At 47.7% G+C, this 22840-nt stretch overlaps 1 protein-coding gene across 1 annotated transcript; it reads left to right on the top strand.

The window, feature by feature from the left end:
• Positions 1-12043: 12043 nt before the first annotated feature.
• On the top strand, positions 12044-20147 carry LOC105107045 (arylacetamide deacetylase-like 3). The gene is made up of 4 exons (XM_011000866.3): positions 12044-12214; positions 14587-14803; positions 16193-16256; positions 19373-20147. Exons 1-4 carry the CDS (start codon positions 12044-12046, stop codon positions 20145-20147), a joined length of 1227 nt encoding a protein of 408 aa, XP_010999168.1.
• The last annotated feature ends 2693 nt before the right edge of the window (positions 20148-22840 follow it).

Genomic DNA, 22840 nt, shown 5'->3' with positions numbered 1-22840 from the left:
CCATGGTTTCCAAGACCAGCAAATAGGTCTTGGCTAGAATCCTCTGGCCTGGGCCGCAGATAAAAATCAATGTTGCATAGGTTCTACAAATCATATGCAATAACACATGTTCCTCTCAAGAAATTCATTAAGTTCAAAATGTGGGCAAGATAATAGAAAACAGATGGTTTAGGACAAATAGCAAACTCAGACTCATTTACCTTTGGCTACAGTAAGGCACCAGCACAGATGAGTGAAGGAGGAAGTCGATTCAGAACCTCCCTCCAGTTCTCCCATCTTCAAGCTGGGGGAAACAAGGCGTTCTAATTCTAGCTCACTGATGCGTCCTCTTTATGTTTCTCAAGAAGTAATGCTCATAATAAATGATGCTGTGAGGACAGACCAAATCATGAAAGTTCTTGGTTCAGTGCCTGGCCCACCGAAGAAAGTCAGTGGAGGTCTGAGCTTTAACTCTTCCAATGCAGGATAAAAATGGTTCTGGTGGTTAGGAGTATTAGTGAGAAGAGAGCTGATTATTTTGAGCATTGGTTTTTTGCCTGTGGTGCAGGATGAAGCCAAGGGGCCCCGCCTCCTCTAAGCCTCTGGTTGACAATCTTGATGATAAAAGAGAGATTGTCACCATTAGCTTGGGTTAGAGGCTTGCTTCTCAAAAGGTGTTCCCTTGACCAGCAGCACTAGCATAGCTGGGAGCTTGTCAGAAATACAAACTCTCAGCCCCCTGGCAGACCTACTGAGTCAGAATGTGCATTTTAACCAGATCCCCATGTGATTCATGTGCTCATGAAGCTGGAGCAGCATCACCCTAGGAGGAAGAGAATGGCTCTGAAGTCAGGTAGGTCTGGGTGAATCCTGAATCTCTTGATTCAACTGTCTGACTTTGAGGAAGTTATTTATCTGCTGCCAGCCTCAGTTTTCTCATCTCTGAAAGGGGGAAAATAATACTCTTTTCTCGGCTTAGTCTTTTTTTTTTTTTTTAATTCTGGTAAAATGTACATCACACAAAAACTTACCATTTTAAATTGTACGATTCAAGGACATTAAGTACATTCGCAATGTTGGGTGCCAATCACTACTATTTAGTTTCAGAACATTTTCATCACCCCGAAAGGAAATCTTTTACCAATTAAACAATCATTTCTCATTTTATCCTCCCAGTCCCTGGCAACTACATTTTCTTTCTGTGTCTATGAATTTACTCATTCTGGATATTTCATGTAATATATAGCCTTGGTTGTCTGGCTTTTTTCAGCATAGTTTTTTTTTTTTTTAAACTTGTTATTGGAGTAGATGTTACCTAGAGAGAAGTGTATAAATTCTATGTGTACAGCTCAATGAATTTTCACACGAATTATATCCAGGTAACCATGACCCGGATTAAAAAGAACAGCCTTTTTTGTATCCCAGAAGCCTCTCTCCTGCCCTCTTCCTGTTAACCATGTCATAGTTTAGATTCACTTTGCCTGTTTTTCTCAAAATGACATTGGTGAGATCCTTCTACGTTGTTGCATGTAGGTGAAGCTTGTTTATTCTGTCACGTAGCTCTTCATCGCATGAATAAAGGATCTTTTATTCATCCATTCTACTTTTGATGGACGTCTGGATTGTTTCCAGTTTGGGGCTATTGTGAATAGTAGCACCATAAACAATTTTGTCCATGTCTTTTAGACGCATGTTCGCGAACTTCTGTTGGCGACATTCCTAGGAGCGGAATCACTGGACCAGAGCGTATGCGTGTGTTCAGATCTAGTGGGTACTTCCAAATAGTTTTCCAAAGCGGTTGTGCCAATCTACCAGCAGTGTATGAAAGTTTGGGATGCTCCACGTCGTTTCCAAGACTTGGTTTTGGTACCTTTCTTCCCCCTTCTGACAGGTGTGTAGTAACATCCTATTGGGTTTTATTTTGCGTTCCCTGATGACGAATGAAATGGCACCTTGTCACAGCCGTTTGGTGCTTGTCGCCTTGCTTATTAGCCATTTGGATATTATCTTTTGTGAAGGGCCTATCATGTCTTTTGCTCATTGTTCTGTTAGATTTTTGGTCTTTTTGCTTTTCTGGTGCTCCTTACAGGCACACCTTGTTCACTGTGCTTGGCAGACATTGCGTGTTTTTCAGATTGCAGGTTTGTGGCAACCCTGCATCGAGAAATCCTATTGGCGCCATTTTCCCAACAGTATCTGTTCACTTCATGTCTCTCTGCGTCACATTTTGGCAATTCTCACAGTATTTCAAACCATCCACCAGATAAAAAAGATTGTTAATTGCTGTAGGCTCAGAGGATGGTTAGCATTTTGTTAGCACTAAAGTATTTTTTAAATCAAGTTATGTACATTTTTTTGACATAATACCATTGCACACTTAATAGAATACAGTACAGTGTGAACATAACTTTTATATGCACTGGGAAACTAAACAATTTGTGTGACTCGCTTTATTGCGATATTCGCTTTATTGCAGTGGTCTGGAACAGAATATTCAGCCGCCAAGGTATGCCTGTATATGTCCTTGTGCAAACAAATAAAGGAAACCTCATGTAGATGAAGCCAGGGAGCCCTGAAGGGAGCGCTCTCATGCATGCATCTCTCACTGCAGCTAACAGACCCCAGCAGGAAGGAAAGATTTCCTTTTGACCCATTAACAGGCTTGTCACTGCCTGCAGCCAATGAAGAACCCCATAGCGCTCCCAATTTCCTCCTTTCCTCCTTAAAAGCCAGCCCACTTCCTCTGTTCTCTGGGCTTGCCTATATCATTTGCCATAGTTTGCTTGTCCCAAATTGCATCTCTCTCCTGTTCCTGAATAAACTCATTTTATTGGTAAAATAACTGGCTCTTTTGTCTTTTAGAGGTCAACACTCTGAATGCAATTCAGCTGTTGAAAAATATGTGTTGCAAAAATATGTCTTCTGCTCTGTGGGTTGCTCCTTTCCTCTTAATGATGTCTTTTGAGAACAGAAGCCCTCAATCTCAATATAGTCCAGTTTATCATTTCTCCCTCAGTTTTGGTTAGTGCTTTTAGAGTCCTCTAGGAAATCTTCGCCTACTCCAAGGTGATCGAGATCCAAGAAAGTTTACACGCAGGCAGAGACACATTTTGCCAAATCTGGCTCCAAACTGGAGCCACACGAAGGAGGAGCTGGCCTCCGCTGCCAAGGGCACCTCAAGGGTATGTGCCCCACGACGTTAACAGAGGCTGGGTGACTAGGGAAATTCTTGAGCCCGTTTTAGAGAGCAACAGATAAGCTAACAGCTTGTTACAACCCCTCTGCTTGTAAGCTACCTTCACTGACTCAGCTCGCTTTCGTTCTTTTTTTCCCTCTTTAATTCCCACCCTCCAAGCTTCACAAGTCCTGTAGCACAAGACTCCTTAACCGTCCCCGCAGATCACACCTCTGAGAACGGGCTGCTGTAGCAACAGGGGCTTAAGTTGGTTTTCAGCAGCTTGCTGCCAGCTCTTGTCCAGATCCACCCAGCTAAGGCTGGTTGGGATCACCGGCCCTCAGCCTGGGTCTGTGCAGGTGTCTGACCTTTTGACCTCCGAGGACCAGAGGCTGCACCTCAGATCATGCTCAGTGCTTCCGGTTTGAACACGCGTTCCGTGAAGAAGCGTGTAGCTCAGGCACACCTGCGCGGAACGCGACCCCCTCATCCTGTCCCCACTTCCAAGCACCATTCCCCACACCTATGACCGCCCTATACTCTTCACCTATAAACATCCCAAGCTCCCCGCCCTGGGGGAAGCAGATCTGAGACTTGTTCGCCCATCTCCTTATGACTGCCCTGTGAATAAACTCTTTCTCTGCTGCACACTTCAGCGTTTCAGCATTTGGCTTGCTGTGCATTCGGCAAATGAACTTGGTTTGGTAACAAAGGCGTGCTGGCGTCTGCTCCAGATTTAATTCATGGGCTCTCTGCGCTCTGGCCCCTCGCCCCGTAGCGCTTGGGTGTTGCCCTTCAGACTTGCCTGCATCAGAGAAGGAGACTCCAAGGGTCAGTTCACCTGACGAATCTCCCGCAGTCTCACTGCGTAGCCCGGCCCTCCTGCCCCCGCAGACCCTCCGGTTGTCCCCCTCCCAGCACCGTCCTTCAGAACCCTTTGCTTGGGGCTCCGTTTGGCGCCAGGGACTTCCGCCTGGGAGTGTCTGCCTCTGTTTCTTCAAGTCCAGGGATGTGTTTTCAGGAAACCAACTATTCTCAGCTCATTTTTCCCCTAAGATGTACTCGCCTCCCACCCCCATCTCTTCTCCCCTCACCTTCCTCCCCCTACTCCTCGTGGCTCATTTGAACTTTCCTAAGACATCAAGAGCCTTTTCACAATGTAACGCTTACCTGAAACTCTTCTTTTCGTTTTCAGGGCACCATCTAAAGACTTTGTAGAATTGTCTCCTTTCTCAAGATAAGGATTACCTGCCTGGTGGTTGCCAGAGGTGGAGGGTGGGCAAAATGGGTGAAGGCGGTCAGCTTCCTGTTATAAGACAAAACTCCTGGCAACATAAGTGTAGAAAAAGAGGGTGAGAGGTAACAATACCGTGTTGTATATTTGAAAGGTCGTATAGCGAAAGTTCTTACAGATACATTTCTTGCAATTGCAACAGCAAATCTCATGTGCCTATTTCTCAAAGTCAAAGGGGTTTGAATGGGTTAGCTGCTCCCTCCCCTGTGGTGGGGTGAATACCCCCCCACTCTCAAAAAGGATGTTCATATCTTAATCCCCAGAACCTGTAAGTGTTTTACCTTACGTGGCAAAAGGGACTTTGCTGGTGTGATTAAATTAAGGATTTTCAGGCGAGGACAGTATCCTGGATTATCCAGACGGGCCCCAATGTAGTCATAAAGGTCCTTATAAGGGGGAGGCAGGAGGGTGAGACTCAGAGAAGGAGATGGGATGATGGAAGAAGTCAGAGTGAAGCCAAGGAATGCAGGTGGCCTCTAGAACAGGGAAGGAAACGGAAGGCAGCCCTGCGGACACTTTGATTTCAGAACTTATGACCTCCAGGACTGTGAGCCAATGAATTAGTGTTGTTTTAAGCCCCTAGGTTTGTAGCAATTTGTTACGCAGCATTAGGTAACTAGTACATCATCCTTCCTTCCTCCATGTGTGCTCAAGCCTAATTGAGAACCAGAATAGAGTCAAGGAGCTGGAGGTAAAAACATCCTTGTGCTGGATAGCTCTCCACCGTCCTCCACCTGCTCTGTGCCCTGGGAAGCTGAGCTGTGTGGACCCCTCAGCAGCATCCTTTGCCCTCTGCTTTCCTGAGGGCCTGGGCCGAGGGGAACTTCACATGGGAGCTTAGGGAGGAAAGAGAGAGACAGTCCCTCTGGGATTGCTGTGGGTAGGTGAGTGCCTCAGCTCAGCTCCTGACCAGGACCCTGTCTACACAGCCTGGGGCTCCACGTACTCCTCCCCATCCAGGGTAGGATTGAGCCCTGCTGTTACCACCTGTGCTGTCTTGTGGGGTCTTTGCACAGTTTCTCAGTGAGCTCTCTGAAGTCACTCTGATATGTGTGTCTTAGTCCACTTGGGCTGCAGTAACAAAAATACCATGGACTGCGTGGCTGATAGACAGCAGACATTTAGTTCTCACAGTTCTGGAGGCTGGAAGTCCAAACTCTAGGTGTCAGGAGATTCCATGCCTGGTGAGAATCCACTTTCTGCCTCACAGATGGCGGCCTTTTTGCTGTGTCCTCATTTGGCAGAAGGGGTGAGGGAGCTCTCCGGAGTCTTTTATAAGGGGCGCTAAACCCATTCGTGAGGGCTCTGTCCTCGTGACCTAATCACCTCCCAGAGGGCTCACTCCAAATACCGTAACACTGCAGATTAGGATCCACATACACATTTTTCCGTAGCATGAGTACGCCATCTCTTTCCTTCCGGGACCCTGACTGATACATCACCTTTCTGTCTGATAAAGCTGATTATCCGAGCACGTGGTTTAGGTGTGTGGGCAGGTGTGCTGCCTGATATTAAGAACTGGGTCCCAGGCAGCACTGGGCACACACACACCTCTCTCTGTAGGCACCTTGTCACAGAGACCAGAATGTCCCTTCTCTGCAGATCCCACAGCCAGATGAGCACACCCCATTCCTTGTCTCAAGATCTCCGCTGGGAAAATCTACTTCTCTTCCCCTTGGAGGAATGAGTGTGGAAGTCGAGGGAACATGGAGTGTTACTCTTCTAGGGACCCCTTTACATAGGGGGAAGATGTACCCCAAATACTTCCTCGCTTCTGCCTTTGGGCAAACTGGATTTAAGGCAGGAAACCTTACATTTAAAGGGATACTATTCGATATTGCTAATCATGGGTTGAATTGCATCCTCCTAAACTCGTATGTTGAAAATAACCCTTAGTACCTCAGGCTGTGAGCTTATTTAGAAATGGATTTTTTTTTTTTTTTTTTTTTTGCAGAGATAATCAAGGTAAAATGAGGTCATCAGAGTGGATCCGAATCCAATGTGACTACTGTTCTTATGGAGAAGGGAAATTTGGGCACAGAGTCGTGCATAGAAGGAGGACCATGCGAAGAGACACAGGGTGAAGACAGCCATCTACAAGCCAAGGAGAGAGGCCCGGAGCAGACCCTTCCCTCACAGCCCTCAGAGGAAACCAGCCCTGCTGGCAGCTTAATTCTGGACTTCCAGCCCCTGGAACTGTGAGGCAATGAATTGTTGGCTAAGCCACCCAGTCTGTGGTGCGTTGTCACGGCGGCCCCAGCAAGCCGACACAGGCGGCTTCCACCATAAATGTCAGTTCTGTGCCAAAGAACCTTGCGACAAAATACATAAAGGAAAAGACTGCTAGAAGTTCCTGAATGAAGGCACAGGAGGACTGAGGGACCCTGACGGTGTAAAGCAAGCCTATTTGACCGGGGGCCGTGGACTCCTGGGCAGTTGGTTGGGCTTCACGTTGTCTGGACGTCATGGTCAAATGAGTATTTCTCGGGCCAGATGCTGGCACTCAGCACCCTTGCCGCCCTTCTGTGCTCTTTCCTGTGTTCAGGGGCTAGAAACAGGACAGTAGCATTTCCCAGTCTCTCTTACCACCAACAGTCCAGTTTGCCCACGAGAAAGCTTCCTATAAGGTTTGGAAGGCACCTAGAGACCGAAGCTGTTCTTCTCAGTGGAAGCTGAGCATGGGCATGTGGGCATGAGTCGGTGGAAGACTCCAAGTTTTCCCGTGACTCCAGGTGTCCTCCAGTCGGTCACTTCCGCGTTGTAGAAACCAACAGCCGAGGCTTCCTGCAATACCTGCTGTTTACAGAAAGCCTGACCCTCCTCTAACCTTTGCTCCCCAGACATTTCCCCAGATTTCCAATTCCCGGTCATTTCCTGCTTAGGGGAAGGAAGGCTGTGTGGTGGGAAAGTCCTGTGAATTTACCAAGCTCCATTTTGTTTTCATCCTAGGTCCGTGGAAGGTTTGCATTTCCCAGGGTCACATGCATTTGTGTGAAGCCGCACGAATGCATTCTGGTCATTGGAGTGGATTTCCAGGCCTGACCCTTAAATTCTCCTCCATGTGTTCCCACATGAGGATTCTTTTCCTCAGCTTCCTGACGAGCTATAGAGCATGCCGTGGAGGGTGGAGCAGTGTGAGGTCCCGGGGGATGGTAGACAGATGGATGGAAGGAACTTGGATCCTACAATCACCACGCGATATGGTTGTTCACCACACACCCAAATGTCTATGCTTTGAAAGAGAAATAAGTATTCTATCCAGATCTGAGATATGAGGGTCATTTGTTATAGCAGCTAGCATTACTCATCCTAACTAATATATCTAGAAAAAAAATGGTTCTAGATTTATACTTCTGTATCCCCTCATTCTCTTTGTCCTTTTGTATGATTTCCAGACAAAAAAGGGGAAAAAATACTGAAACTACACTGCCATGCTCATGCCATAAGTTTTGCATCTGTATTTGTTGGTCATGCAGATGTTTTAATGTTTATAAACCTCAATGGTAACAGACTTTCCAATCCCTCTCTTAGTAATCAATCTCTTTGTAGTTTCCATTTTGGGGTGAAATTCAGGCATTTATATATTGACAGGGAAATCCTCCATGTTCAAAATCATTGCCACACAGTTTCATATCCCATAAAGAGAATTTTAAAAGCATAATGAAAGAATAGATGACAGATTTCACTGCATAAAAATTATGAACATCAATGCAGAAAAATAACAAAGTTAAAAGACAAACCACCAGAAAAAAATGTTTTCAAGAACAAAGCAAATGTTTTACTATATAAAGAGCATGTGTAAGTTAATGTAAAAATATAAGCATATATTATGAACACACAAAGTCAATTCAAATGAATCCATAAAAGAAGAAAGTCAAATAATGGATAAAATACAAAGCAATGTTCTACTTCATTAGATTCAAAGAAATGCAAACTAAAACAACACTGAGAGATAATTTTAAAAAGACATCAAAGCTGGCCAAACTTAAACACAGTGGTAATATTCAGTGTTGGCAAGAGGAGAGGAAAAATCACCTGGGGGTCTAGTTTGGGTCGGAGTGTAAATTGAAACAACTTCCTTGAAGGTAGCTTGTTAGTTATGTATGAAAAGCCTGAAAATGTTCTTACGTTTGACCCATCAATTCCACATTTAGAGATTTGTCCCACAGAAATAATTGAGAGATATGGAAAGCCTTATGAAACACCAGAGACAATGCAGATGTCCAACAACAGGGGATTGGTGAACTAAATTATAGCACATACAGATGGTGGAGTGACGAACTATTCTATAGTCACTGAAAAATATGTCATCGAATTGTATTTATTGGTATGGAAAATTATTGAGTAAAAAGAACAGGTTACAAAGGACATAGCCTATATGCTCCTGTTTAAACACACACACACACACAGACACACACACAGACACACACACACACACACAGAGACACACACAGAGACACACACACACAGAGACACACACAGACACACACAGAGACACACACAGACACACACAGAGACACACACATAGACACACACACACACACTCACCCACCCTGGGCTGGATCCAAGCTTTGCGGGGCGTATACACTTTTGAGAGTTTTCTTCAAGAAAAGAAGTGCAAAATTATGACTACAATTTAGGTTTTAAAGTGTGTGTGTATTTAGAACGAGAAGAGAAAGCATAGCAAACTACAAATTTTAAAAAGCTGAATATATCACAAACATCACAAAAATTCCAGATAGTTTTATTTAAATGCCTGACCAGCTCTCTCCTACAGACGAGGGACCCTGAAGCTTAAGCTTCATTAGCATGGAAAAAAAAAGTCAGGATGGTGATACACCAGAATAAAAGCGTATTACTTAGGTAATTAAAAAAAGGGGATATTTAAAAATCAGTAAGTCTGAATACCTGATGGACTATTTGTTTCCATCGCTGTAAAATAAACCTTAACCCTAACACAGATTTGTCACCCGGCCGCAGTTACGCAATGAGCTGGGAGTTCCTGCTGAGTTTGTTTCCTGTCCAGTCAAGTTTCTGCAGGCGCTGGATGGGAGACTGGTCGAGATGTAGTAAGCAAGCTTTGCTGAGAGTTTCCTTTGTTCATCGGCGTTTTGGCACTGCTCAAAATAAGGGGCCTGAGAAGAGCCTTGCTTGGTTGTGAGGTCTCCCTACAACTTCTTTTTTTAAAACAAATTTTTTGGAGGGAGGTAGTTAGGTTTTAAAATTTTATTTATGTATTTCTTTTAATGGAGGCACTGGGGATTGAACCCAGGACCTCCTGCACGCCAAGCCCATGCTCTACCACTGAGCTATTGCCCTCCCCACTACAAGGTCTGGAAGGGAGCAGCTTAGCCTCACAGGGGCTGAGTTTCCTTGTCCATAAAATGGGGACAAGAGTAGGGTCTACCGAAAGGGATGATGGGAGAGCGAAGTGTATTAGCACGTGCAGAGGGTCTGGCTCAGCACCGGGCATGGCGCAGGGACCTCGGCTTCACTGGACAGGCGAAGGAACTGCCAGCAGAGAGGGTGACTACACTGGCCGGTGTTGTCGGGCTAGTTCAGGGGCAGGGCTGCAAGAGCTCCCGGGGGTCTACCAGTCTGCTCCCCTCCGATGGTGGCAGATGCGGGGCTCAGGAAATCAGGATCGGAGACTTCACTGGGAGGGAGTCCAGTGTCTCGTAGTCAAGGGCTAGAAGCACAGGGAAATAAGCAAGAGTCATGCAGAATTCAGGTGAATTTAGACTTTGGGGTTGCAGAAGTTTTCTGCAGCTTTCCTGCTGCCACCGTGGCAATGCCACTCAGGGGAGGCTGGCAGCCTTGACAAATGATCCTGCATCTCAGTAGCTTACCACCACGAACCTGGGTACCTCCATCAGGCAACCCCTGACAGGCTGGGTCACCCTCCTGGCATCTCACCTCCAAGATTGACAGGGGATCCAAGCCCCGTCACAGTGAGGCTTAGCCACGAGGAGTCCCTCCCTGCTGGAGAGAGGGAGCACGGAGGATCACGTGGACCTCTGCCCCTCTGCCCGGAGGGGGCGGTAGCACTGTCCTTCAGACCCCCTAGCCAGAACATATCGTGTGGTCCCTCCAGAGGCAGCAGGGGCTAGAAAGTGTTGTCACCTGTGTACCTGTGATGTGTACCCACGAGGAATGTGAAGGGGTCTGGGGAAGACGTAGAAGTGTCTCAGCCTCGCTCACGGACGTCTATTAAGTGCCCCCACATCCAGGCTCATGCTAGGCGCTTACAGACACGGTGCCTTTGACGCCCCCGACAGCCCCACGGGGGCACTATTACTACTCTCACCGCCTTACAGATTTGAAAACCGAGGCTTAGAGAGTGTAACTTGCTCATGGGCAGCACGCGGGCATTCGGCAGAGCCAGGATTCAAATCCAAGTCTTGCTAATGCAGGGTTTTTCAACCTCAGCACCATTGACACTCTGGACCAGACGACTCCTTGTTGTGGGGGCCATTCTGTGTGCCGTGGGGTGTTTCCCAACATCTCTGGCATCGATCCAAGAGCTGCCAGCGCCAGTCCCTGCCCCTCACGGAGCTGTGACAACCAGGTATCTCCAGGCATTGTCAGATGTGTCCTGGGGAGCAGAATCCCCCCTATCTGAGAACTGCTGCTCTGATGCCGGAGCAGGGCAGGGGGAGAGAGGACAGCCACCATCATTTTTACTGCAGATGGGAGACTTCGTTTTTAGGGGAGATTTTGAACACTGATGTCAATCTTTCCCGACCCGGAAAGGCAGGTGAGCTCAGTTTTGGTTTTTTGTTTCTGCTTTATGATGAAAAAGACAAAGACTGTTTATTCATTCCTGCATCCAATAGAATTTGCTGAGCACTCACTCAGTACCGAATCCTGATCTAGCCTTTGAGGTTAAAGCAAAGGACAAATGAAAAATTCCCGTGCACAGAGGTTACGTTTGAGACAATAAACAAAAACTTAAGGCATGTGGTGTCTCAGGTAACGGTAAAAGCCACAGAGACAGAGCTAGCAGGGGGGGTGTGGTGTGCGTAGGAGGGCAGGTGGGGAGTTATAATGTGAAATAAGGTGACCAGGGACAGCCTCACTCAGAAGGGGACACTTAAGCAGAGACCTGTAGTAGGGGAGGGGTTGAGGCCAGCTGAAGTCCGAGGGAAGAATGTTGCCCAGGGATCAGTGAGTGCCAAGGCCCTGGGGCCTCCTGGACAGGTTAAGGATGAGTCAGTGCAGCCAGAGTGGAATTAGGAGGTGGTGATGAGGTCAGAGGGCAGGTGGAAGGGGGCAGTGTTTGTAATGTCCATGGTGACTTATCCAAAGCCATTTCTAGGAGCGATGCCAGGATTCAAGCTGGGATTTCAGAGCCCTCCTTCCTAGCTGGGTCACGTTGCATGAGGCGCTTCTCTGCACAGGCCCTGTCCTAGAACCAGGTCCTCACCTGAGTCTGTGACTCACCTGGCTGGACCAATGCTTGCAGGACATGGGGTGGTGGTGAGGGCCGGTTGTGATGTATAAGAGGAGGAGGTCTGCTGGCTCCCAACCGTGTCCTAAATAGCCTGCCCTGAGCACAGCCTCCTCTCAGCCTCTCCCATGGTGGAGAGAGCAGGATGGCGGTCCTTCTGCTGCTCCCGGTCCTCGCCACAGCCTGCGTGTTCTCCGTGGGGGTCGGGCTCTGGGTGGTCTGCAGCCACTTCCTCACTGCAGACATCCCAGCAGCCATCGGCCACCCTGTGAAACTGCGGGTCTTCCATTGCCTCTTGCAGCTGTTGGTGACATGGGTGAGTTTGGGGTTTTATTTGTCCCCTCCTCCTGAGGTTTAAGGAGAGATTTGGAAAAACACATTCCAGAAGCTTCCAGTTGAAGAAACAGTCCATTCATGGTGGTGGAGAGTGACAGTATCTTATCAAACGAATAATTTCTAATAGGTAACAGTTCTTAACCTCTTCCTGATGTTTCTCAAAGCTGGGATGAGCTAGTAGCCACACAATTCAAAGAATGCTTCACTTTCTCAAGTTATAGAGAAACTCCACCCTGCTTCCTGTCTTACTTTTTTCACAGCACCCTCCACTCTGCAAAGCCATGAAGATAAAAATACGTTTTTCTGAATCTGGGGACCCCTGTTACTACCTACGTGCTACCTAGAACCAGCCAACAATAACAGAGAGACACGTAGCAAATGAGTGAATTAGTACAGATGAGCGAAACTACAGAATGTGACTGTTTAGAAGATGGTTTGGGGAGTGGAAAACTCTCTCTGTGATATGGTCAGATTCTGCTTGCTGTTGCTGGTGTGTGTCATTGAATCAGATGCTTGTAAGTGGATTGTGGTGAGAATTGTGTAAATGTTGCCAGTAAGGATTTACTGTGCTTTTCCAGAGGGCTGACAGAGATTGAATATAGAAAATATGTTTCTTAAGTCTCTTAGATAATGAGAAGTGATTGCAGGTGCCTGTTCTCATGAAAACCCTTGGTGGAGGAGAAGCTGAGGGGGAACCCAGGGACCAGTTTTCTTAAGCTGCAGGTCAGCTTTCACAAGTTGGGAGGGTTCGGTCCTGTGGTTTTCCTGGCCTTGACTCTCAGAGTCTACACTCCAGGTTTCCAAATACATTGACTCAGTTTCCTCATCTGCAACATCGGGGGAAATAATAGACCCCGACTTGGTAGCATTTGGTGGGGAAGCAATGAGTTCATCTGTCTGGAGTGGGTGTCAACTTGCCTAGCACAGAATGAGCTTTCCATAAATCTTAGCCGTGTTGCTATTTGTTGCTTCGTTTTTTTCCTACAAAGATGTGGTGTGCCGCTGCTGTGTGTCAACCTCCATTTCCAGCTCTGAGGATCAAGGTTGGAGGAGAGAAATGAAGTCCCAGACTGAGTCTGCCTGCAGGGAGTGTGGACACTCCGGGCAGTGGGAGGTGGGGAGGCAACAATGAATGAGCAAACTCAGGACAAATAAATCAGCGCGCAGAGTGGTGAGTGCTGTGAGGAAGGTGAAGCAGGGCAGCAGAGCACGGTAGGGCTCTTCACCTGGAGTTCCCAGAGCCTCCAAGGGCAACCGGGTGCAAAGGGTCCATGAATTTGGACGGGGAGGAAATGGCCCCGTTTTCACTGACCTCGAATGCAAATGTAGTGTTCTCTTCCATTATGAATGAAGGAGACAATGGTACCCTTGACTTTGCCACCTAGAGGGATCGCGGATATTTTCAGAGCTTATTACAGTTGCTGTAGACATTGCAAAAAATCGTGTATGTGCCTCATTCCTTGGAGATTATGATAGTATTAGACCAGCCACGAGGTCGTGCTATTTCGTGTGCTAAGAAGGTATGCCATTACAGCACACACACACTCTAATGTTTTAATATCTATGTTTAAATAATGCTGAATAATCCCACGTATTTTATTTTGAGTATTCGAAAGTATTCTGTGACGAGCTTCACTAAAAGCTAAAATGACCTTGGCCCGGAAAAGGTTAGAAATTGCTGGAAAGAGAGTGCCTGGGGGAGAGCTTACTTTACTTGTTTATTTTTATTTTTTATCATGCAAACTTTCAGACGTATATCAGAGGAGACAGAACGCTGCCCAGAAGCCCCAGGTACACACCCCACAGCGTTTGTGATTATCGACTCCGGCCAAACTCACCTCACCTGTCCCCCGCCTTTTCCCTCCTTCCCATTTTCTTACAGAGTGGATCCTGGACATTGTATTCTTTTGTCTGAAAATATGTCAGTAGTTACCTCTAAAAGATAAGAACTGCTTGCTCCCCACCTCTTTTTAAAGATGTAACCATCATGCAGTTATCACCTCTTAAAAATGGCGACAAATGCTCAGGATGGCCGTGTTGACTAGGGTCATCCAGGAGGGCCTCCCTGGGAAGAGACATCAAGGCCCGGCTGAGGTGGGGGTGTTCCGGGTTAGAGGGAACCTCAAGGGATGGGCAGCAACGTGGCTCTGGGGACTGGGGTGTCTGGCGTCTGGCAGAGAGGCTGGAGGGGGGCCGGTATGGGGGCAGGTGGATAGACTTTCTGTAGGTGTGATGGAGGCACCGTGGGAGACGAGCAGGGCTGCGGGCCAGTCTGCCCTCCAGCCGCCCTGCAGAGGGCCCAGCAAACGCTGAAACCTTTTCCTCCACATTTCCTTCCTATCTCACCAACAGGGGATGATTTTCGAGAAACTGAGGCTCTGCTCTATGCCCCAGTTTGTCCGTTTTGTTCACGATCTGATGCCGCTTAAGAAGTATCCGGACTTGGAAATCAAGGACCTCCAGTTTGGGACGATCCCTGTGAGGCTGTACCAGCCCAAGGCGTCCTCAAACGCCCTCCGGCCCGGCATCCTGTTCTACCACGGCGGCGGGGCCGTCCTGGGGAGCTTGAGTAAGTGTCCTTCCCGGAGACCTCGCACCCACAGCATGACAGCCTCAGAGCAGAGCTGGGTGGACACCAGCTTCCAGCAGGAGGCGACACCCTTGTCGTCTCTCCCGGGGCTAAAAGCCCCTACTGTGACCAGGGAACACCAGGGCAGTTAGCAGGGCCAGATCACTCAGCTGGCTAAGAGACGGAGTGTATAGATCTCTTTCTGGAAGTAAGGCTACATATGTCTGCATATCTACATCTAAAATACACACGTACATATGTACATGTACGTGTAGCTACGTACATGTGTATGCACGTGTATGAAATCCACATAATGTAAAATGCACCATGTTAAAGTGATTCGGGGGGGAGGGTATACCTCGAGCGGTAGAGCGCATGCTCAGCATGCACGAGGTCCTAGGTTCGATCCCCAGTGCCTCCTCTAAAAATAAAACAAATAAACCTAATTACCTCCTCCGCCAAAAAAATAAAGTGCGCAATTCAGTGGTATTTAGTACATTCACAATGCTGTGCACTCACCTCCTCTATTTAGTTGGAAAAGAGGATTTTTTTTAATGAAAACAAATAAAGCACATCATTTTGTTTCCTGTCAGGTTTGCTTGAGACAAATTCTGGTACAGACAGACAGGAGGACCAAAGATTTGAGGAAAACTAATAAGGGGGGAAAAAACCCACAAAATTGAAACTGTGTTATTATCTTAACATTTTCCCGCTGTGGATATGGGAGGAAAACCACTGTGATAGTGTTTTCCAGTCTGTGGCCTGCCAAGGCCCCTTTGCTGTAGCCTTTGAGAAGAAGAGATTTAATGCAACCAGGGTTTTGGTCTGGTCTGCATAATCAATGACAGTAAATGTCAATGTTTATTGGTTGATATCTACTAATAGTGATACTGGCATGGTGGGCACTGTGGAAGCCCTTCACATCCCATCCCATTTAACCCCCCGCCCCCAAAGCCCTATTATTATCATTACCCCCACTTTACAGGTGAGGAAATCGAGCCTCAGGGAGGTGAAGGGACTTGTCCCGTACTCCTTCAGCTCACGTTAAAAGGAGGCAAATCTGAGATTTGAACTCGGGTCTGAATCCAGAGCTCACCCACTGCACCACTGTGCCCCACGGCCAGACAGCTTCTCAGATACTGGGAATGAAGTGTAGAATCAATGGGGTTGGGGAGGGGGTCTTAGAGAAAGCCATTCAGGCAGAGTCACAGAGGAGAAATCGTGAGATGGCTGAGAAGAGGGCTGAAGAAAGACACTTAGGAGAAAATTTGCAAACCCCAGGCTCTCTATCCATCGTGGTTATCAGTGAGAAAGGGCAGCTGAGGATGGCTGGCAAAGGAAGCCCACTAACTTTCTTAGCATGAATGTTTCAAACGTTTTATTTTCTAGGAACTTACCATGATATATGCTGTCATTTGTCCAAAGAGACTGACTCGGTGGTTCTAGCAGTCGAGTGAGTAGACAGGAGGATGGGGAGGTGCCCGGAAGCCAGGAGCACCAGGGGATGACGAGGGGGAGGTGGAAATCTGCAGCTGGCAGAGGGGTTGGGTGGGGAGTGGTCTTTGTTAAGCAGATCAGATGCAGAGCTTCACAACCAGTGCACATCTGGGTGGAACACTTCACTGAGCAGAATAGCCCTGTACATTCTGGATACTTAGTCCCTCCCTCCACTAAATACCCATGGTGCCCTGTGCTGTAACCAGGATGACCTCAAACACTGCCACGTCATCTCCAAGTGCTCCAGAGAGGGAGGTCCACCCAGGGGAGATCCACCGAAGGAAGCAAGAAAAATTAAAAATCTCCTCTCTCTTCTAACTGATCTGGTAGAGTCACCACCCAACCTGGAACCTTGAAAAGGGCTTGGTGGATGTGGGCCAGGAGAGACCGGAGGTGGCCCTCCCTGGGCCTCCACATCAGGCAAACTGGACACATATCACGTCAGGAGGAACCACACTCCTGATGAAGCTTTTCCTGCAGTTTTGTTTAAATGCACGTGCTGTAAGGAACTCTCCATTGCCAACGTCTTGGTGGGGATACAGCTAATTGTCTAGAACAAAAATTACAGAAGTCAGTCCCAGATGAGGGAGAGAGACCTGGAGAAACTCATTACAATTCTTGGCTTCAAAACTGCCCCTGCAGTGGGATGGAAACCTTCATCCATTTGTTGGCCACTCTATACCTTACCATTCTGGCTGGGCTAAACCGAGACATCATCAGGAGAATATACTAGCAAATGTCTGCAGGAAAGTTCTTTTAGGAATCCGAGGGAGACAAGGTTTTGGAATTTAAAGCACTGTTGTCCTGGGACGAACCCAGGGTAGCTTAGACTAGGGGCATCCGAATGGAAATGGCTGGCAAACAGTTTGCTGAGTCCACAGAGTATTTCTTTATTATTATTATTATTATTATTATTATTATTATTATTATTATTATTATTATTATTATTATTATTAAATTTTGTTTTAAAATTTGAGGCCAGCATTTAAAATGGTGAAATTTCTCACCAACCCCAGATTTCTGGAATCTCTTGAAAAATGAGAGGGTCTGGCACTGCCAGGCTGGCGCACCTGCACGGCAGCGGCCTGAGCATGGGGCCTGAGAGTGGGCATGGTGGCTCTTAAACACGAATATGCCTTCAAGATCCTCCCACAAACCTTGTGAGCATGGGACCCAAGCAAACGTGGACTGCTTAGAATCTCCACCCAGGAGAGCCTGGAGCTGCTTATAAAACAGACACGTAGATCAATGGAACAGGATAGAAAGTCCAGAAATAAACCACGCACTTATGGTCAATTAATCTACGGCAAAGGAGGCAAGAATATACAGTGGAGAAAAGACAGTGTCTTCAACAAATGGTGCTGGGAAAACTGGATAGCTACCTGTAAAAGACTGAAATTAGAACATTCTCTGACACCGTATACAAAAATAAACTCAAAATGGATTGAAGACCTAAATGTAAGACCACATACTATAAAACTCTTAGAGGAAAACATAGGCAGGACACTCTTGGACATAAACCACAGCAATGTGTCTTTGAACCAGCTCCTAAAGTAATGGAAATAAGCGCAAAAATAAACAAATGGGATCCAATTAAACTTAAAAGCTTCTGCACAGCTAAGGATACCATCAACAAAATGAAAAGACAACCTACAGAATGGGAGAAAATATTAGCAAATGATGCGACCGACTAGGGGCTGATTTCCAAAATATACAACCAGCTCATATAGCTTCATATCAAAAAAACCAGTAACCCAATGAAAAAGTGGGCTGAAGACCTAAATAGACATTTCTCCAAAGAAGACATCCAGATGGCCAACAAGCATATGAAAAGATTCTCAACGTCATTAATCGTTAGAGAAATGCAAATCAAAACTACAATGAGCCATTAAATAAATAAATAAATAAATAAAAATAAATCTAGTTACCTCCCCCCTAAAAAAGATAATAAAAGGAAAACTGCAATGAGATACCACCTCACACCGGTCAGAATGGCCATCATTAAAAAGTCTACGAATGATCAATGCTGGAGAGGGTGTGGGGAAAAAGGAACCCTCTTACACTGCTGGTGGGAATGTAAATTGGTGCAGCCACTATGGAGGACAGGATGGAGGTTCCTTGAGAAACTAAAAATAAATGTACCGTATGATCCAGCAATCCCACTCCTGGGCATATATCTGGAGAAAAATATAATTCATAAAGACACATGCACCCCAATATTCACAGTAGCACTGTTTGCAGTGGCCAAGACATGGATGTAACCCAAATGTCTATCAACAGATGAGTGGATAAAGAAGATGTGGTATATATACACAATGGAATACTACTCAGCCATAAAAAGAGTAAAATAATGCCATTTGCAGCAACATGGATGGACCTAGAGACTGTCATTCTAAGTGAAGTAAGCCAGAAAGAGAAAGAAAAATGCCATATGATATCCCCTTATATGTGGAATCTTAAAAAAAAGGACACAAATGAACTTATCCACAAAACAGAAACAGACTCACAGACATAAGGAACAAACTTATGGTTACCAGGGGTTAAAGGGGGTAAGAAAGGATAAACTGGGAATTTGAAAATTTCATCTCTTGGGGAGGGATGGAAATGTTAGCTATCTTGATTGTGGTGGTGGCTTCATGAAAATAAAATAAAATAAAATAAAATAAAATAAAATAAAATAAAATAAAATAAAATAAAATAAAATAAACCCAAGGGACAGGTTTGAGTTAGGGAAGCACAATCAGGTAGGTTCAGAAAGATGAGAATCCCCTTGGTGACAGCTAAGTTGTTCACCCATGGCTGGATGACAAGGTCATCTCGTGGTCACAGCCTGTCCCCTCAGTTGACTTTGAGACAGTGGAAATAGCAACTACCACTCACCGAGCCCACGGCGCCTGGCACTGCAAGCTTTGTCTCTGCCACCTCACTTCAGCCTCCTACCTTACCTTCGTCAGCTCAGGCTTCCGAATGAGTGGTTAGGGGAAGAAATCTGGGCCGAAGAATGCTAGGGACAGGTGTTTTGGGCTCTGTGGGGGCGGTGCGTGTAAACTGTCTTCCTTGATTCCGTTTCAGATACCGCAGATTGCCCAAGCATTCATTTCCGGTGCCCGTAAAGGACTGCATGGCGGTCACCGTCCTGTTCTTGAAGTCCTTGAATATGTACGGGGTGGATCCAGCCCGGGTGGTAGTCTGTGGTGACAGCATAGGAGGGGGCTTGGCAACAATAATTTGTCAAAACCTTGTGGACAATTCAGATCTTCCTAAGATCCGTGCTCAGATCCTGATCTATGCTGCTCTCCAGGCCCTGGATTTCCGGACCCCTTCCTATGCGCAGAACAAGAACGTTCCCCTGCTCAGTCTGAATTTTGCCTTCTACTGTTGGTTTGCTTACCTGGACATCAGCCCTTCCTGGAAAAGCACGGTTTTGAAAGGTGCCCACTTGCCTGTCGAAGTCTGGGAAAAGTACAGAAAGTGGTTGGGTGCAGAAAACCTCCAGGAGAGGTTTAAGAAGAGAGACTACCTGCAAATACCCCTTGAGCCCCTGAATGAGGCTGCCTATCTGGAGACAAACCTCGTTTTGGATGTGCAGAACTCGCCCCTGATTGCGGATGACGAGGTGGTGTCCCGGCTCCCCGAAGCCTGCATCGTGAGCTGTGAGTATGATCTTCTCCGGGACCACTCGCTGTTGTACAAGAAAAGGCTGGAGGACCTGGGGGTCCCGGTTACTTGGCATCACATGGAGGATGGTTTCCATGGAGTGTTAAACACCCTTGACATGGGCTTCTTGTACTTCCCCTGCTCCACCAGGATTCTGAATGCTGTGGTCCATTTTATTGAAGGGCTGTGACCGTCTTTCCTTCCTGTGGCAGTTGTTAAGAGTGTGGGTTCCACCATCATGCAGATCCACCGGGGACGCCCTGTTGCTGATGTGGGTGGTGCCGAGTAGGAGGTTGCCATCTCCTCTTGCTCCAGGTTCTAGAATCATTTCTCATCTCTAAAGGCAGAGCAGTAGAAGAGACAGGTTTGGGGGGAGGGTGGGGCTCTCTGTCTCTGCTCACCATTGGGAAAATTTGAGCTGACAGTTCTCAGTGGCCATTTGCAGGAGTGAATGAGAGCATAAAGACTGCTCACGGCCTCCCCAAGGGAGGGTTCCCACTGCCCAGGTGGATCCCGGCTCTGGGCAACAGGAGGGTCTACTTAGCTAGGCCTTGGAATAACCCAAGGTCTTCCAATCTGATTCAGAGGGCAAGGCTCTGATGTACTAGTGTGGGTGGTGGTGGAGAAATTGGTTTCACGGTAACACTTTTTTTCTGCTGTTCTGATGACTCTGAGCTCAGAGATTCAACTACCTGGGCTGGAAGAGGGACGACGGAATGGGTGGGTTTTCCATGGCGGCTGGCATCTAGTGACAAAGGGAGACAGACTGGAGCCGCCCGACTGGGGGAGCTCTGGAGCCCTTGGAGCTGAAGTCAGGCTTCCACCCAGGGACCCAGAAGCAACATGGTACGTATTAGAGGAGGGGAGTTGGGAGGAAGCTGAGTCCCGAGTCAGAGACCCAAAAAGATGAAGTCTGACCAAGCCCAGTCATGTCCGCAGTGGAAATCAAAGGAGGGCCCAAAGGACCAAAGATGTGTTAGTGAGAAACATTTCTGTTTTAAGACACAGAACCAAAGCAAATCGGTCTAAATCAAAGAGACAATGTATTGGCTAATGTAGCTACAAATTCCAGGGATGAATCAGGCGTGGTTTGATCCAGGAACTCAAACAGTGCCACCAGGGGCCTTCTCTTCTCCAGTCTGTGCTCTCCTATGTGAACTTCACCTTCCCCTCTCTATACTGTGGCGCTAAGTACCTCCCCGCTTACAATCTTCCAGAGTCAAGCCTGTTGTTATGAACTTGCCTCTTTCTCGGCAGTCTCGGCAAAAATTACACTGCAACGCGATGGCTCTGTTGGCTTTCTGAGCGGCGCGCTCAGCTGCTACCACTGAGGGAGTGGGGTGTTCTGACTGACCAGGCCCAGGTCCCATGCCGCCCTTGGGGTGGAGGGTGGGGTCAGCTCCCCCTGGTGTTTGGCCTGGGCATCAACACTTACCTACTGCAGAAGCTAAACTGAACCCTGAGTCAAGGACCATTGGGCAAGTTGACCATCTGCTGCTTAGAAAGAAAAATTCCTTTGAAGGGGATGGCCCAGGCTCCCATGCTGGCCCCTCCTTGTCTTCAGGAAGCTCTGCTGGCCAGTGGCTTTTATAGGCCAAGACCCAAGTCTACTGCACAGAGGACCCCATGCTGGCCCTTAACTCGCTTTCAGTTGAATGTTTGTGCTAAAGCATGGGACAGAGAGGAGTCCCACTGCGTGGCCTCTTGGTCCGTTCACAGCAGGCCGACCAGCAGGTGGCTTTGTTGGAGAAACAGGAGCCAGTCACTGAAAGCACATAGTCTGGTGGCCACTCAGCTGTCAGGAGCACTGGCCCCTCTGAGATGAGCCTAGGTAGGCTGCCCTCCTGGAGAGTGGCCTTGGCTCACCCTTGCCTCTGGAGATGGGTGGGGGGACACGAGCCAGCCTTCCGGAAATGCGAGTGGGCTGGCCAGGAATAGGAGAGCCACGGGAGGACGGCGGCCAGTGGAGAAGAGTGGGTTACACTTTAGGGCCTGGAAGAACCGGTGGGTGGGCTCATTTCTGAAGCTGCTTCCTCTGCCGATCCCGAGAGAGAGCTTTCACCGCCAGGGACTGGCTGGGCCCCACTGCTCCCCTCTTCTCCTTTACTGCTTCGTGCCCTCCTTCCTGCAACCCACTCACGGGGCTCAGGGAAAGGAAAAGGAATAGGAATGACTGTTCACCTCGAGCCAACTCCGAGCCACGCTCTACACTGGGTGTTTCAATTCGCCGTCTCAGTGCGATGAGAAACAGCCATGCTGAGTCGTGGCCCGGGCATTTCACGGTAATGCCAACGAAATGCCGGCTCACACCCAGAGTCTGGACATTCCGACGAAGACCCGAGCTTAGGATTCCCATCACAAGTTCTCGCTTTGCTTTGCTCCAGCCACCTTTTAAAAGAACTGCCTAAGAGTGGAGCCTGTGAAAAGTTAGCGACCTCCACCCCGACCACCCTAGAAGTGACAGGTTCTCCCCAACTCTCCACCTCCGGTTCACTCGTGACCTGGAACAGAGCCCTTCCCCTGGCTCCTTGTGACTCCCCCCACCGCCAATTTCTGGGAGCTGTAAATAATAAACCTTGTGACTTTACCCCAGGGTTTTCACTTCCCCAAAGTGGAAGTTCAGATGCCGCGGGAGCTGCCTGCTGACCCCAGGTGGGTGGCTTGTTCCCCGCCATTCAGCAGGTGGTCGTCTGAGTAGTCTTAATCGAACAGCCCAGCTATGCCTCCTCCCCCTCCTCCCCACAACCCCTGCTATGTGCTCCCCTCTTCCCCGCAACCCCTGCTACAAATTCTACAGAGTGGGTGTTCTCAAGCTTGTTTGACAGATGAGGAAACCAAGAGGCATTAACAACAACACTCATTTCCAGACTCTTCCAAATCAGC

This window comes from Camelus dromedarius, chromosome 14 (genome assembly GCF_036321535.1).
Source record: "Camelus dromedarius isolate mCamDro1 chromosome 14, mCamDro1.pat, whole genome shotgun sequence".
Classification (NCBI taxonomy): Eukaryota; Metazoa; Chordata; class Mammalia; order Artiodactyla; family Camelidae; genus Camelus; species Camelus dromedarius.
Note: the sequence above shows the minus strand (reverse complement) of the source record. Positions and strands in the feature narration are given on the sequence as shown.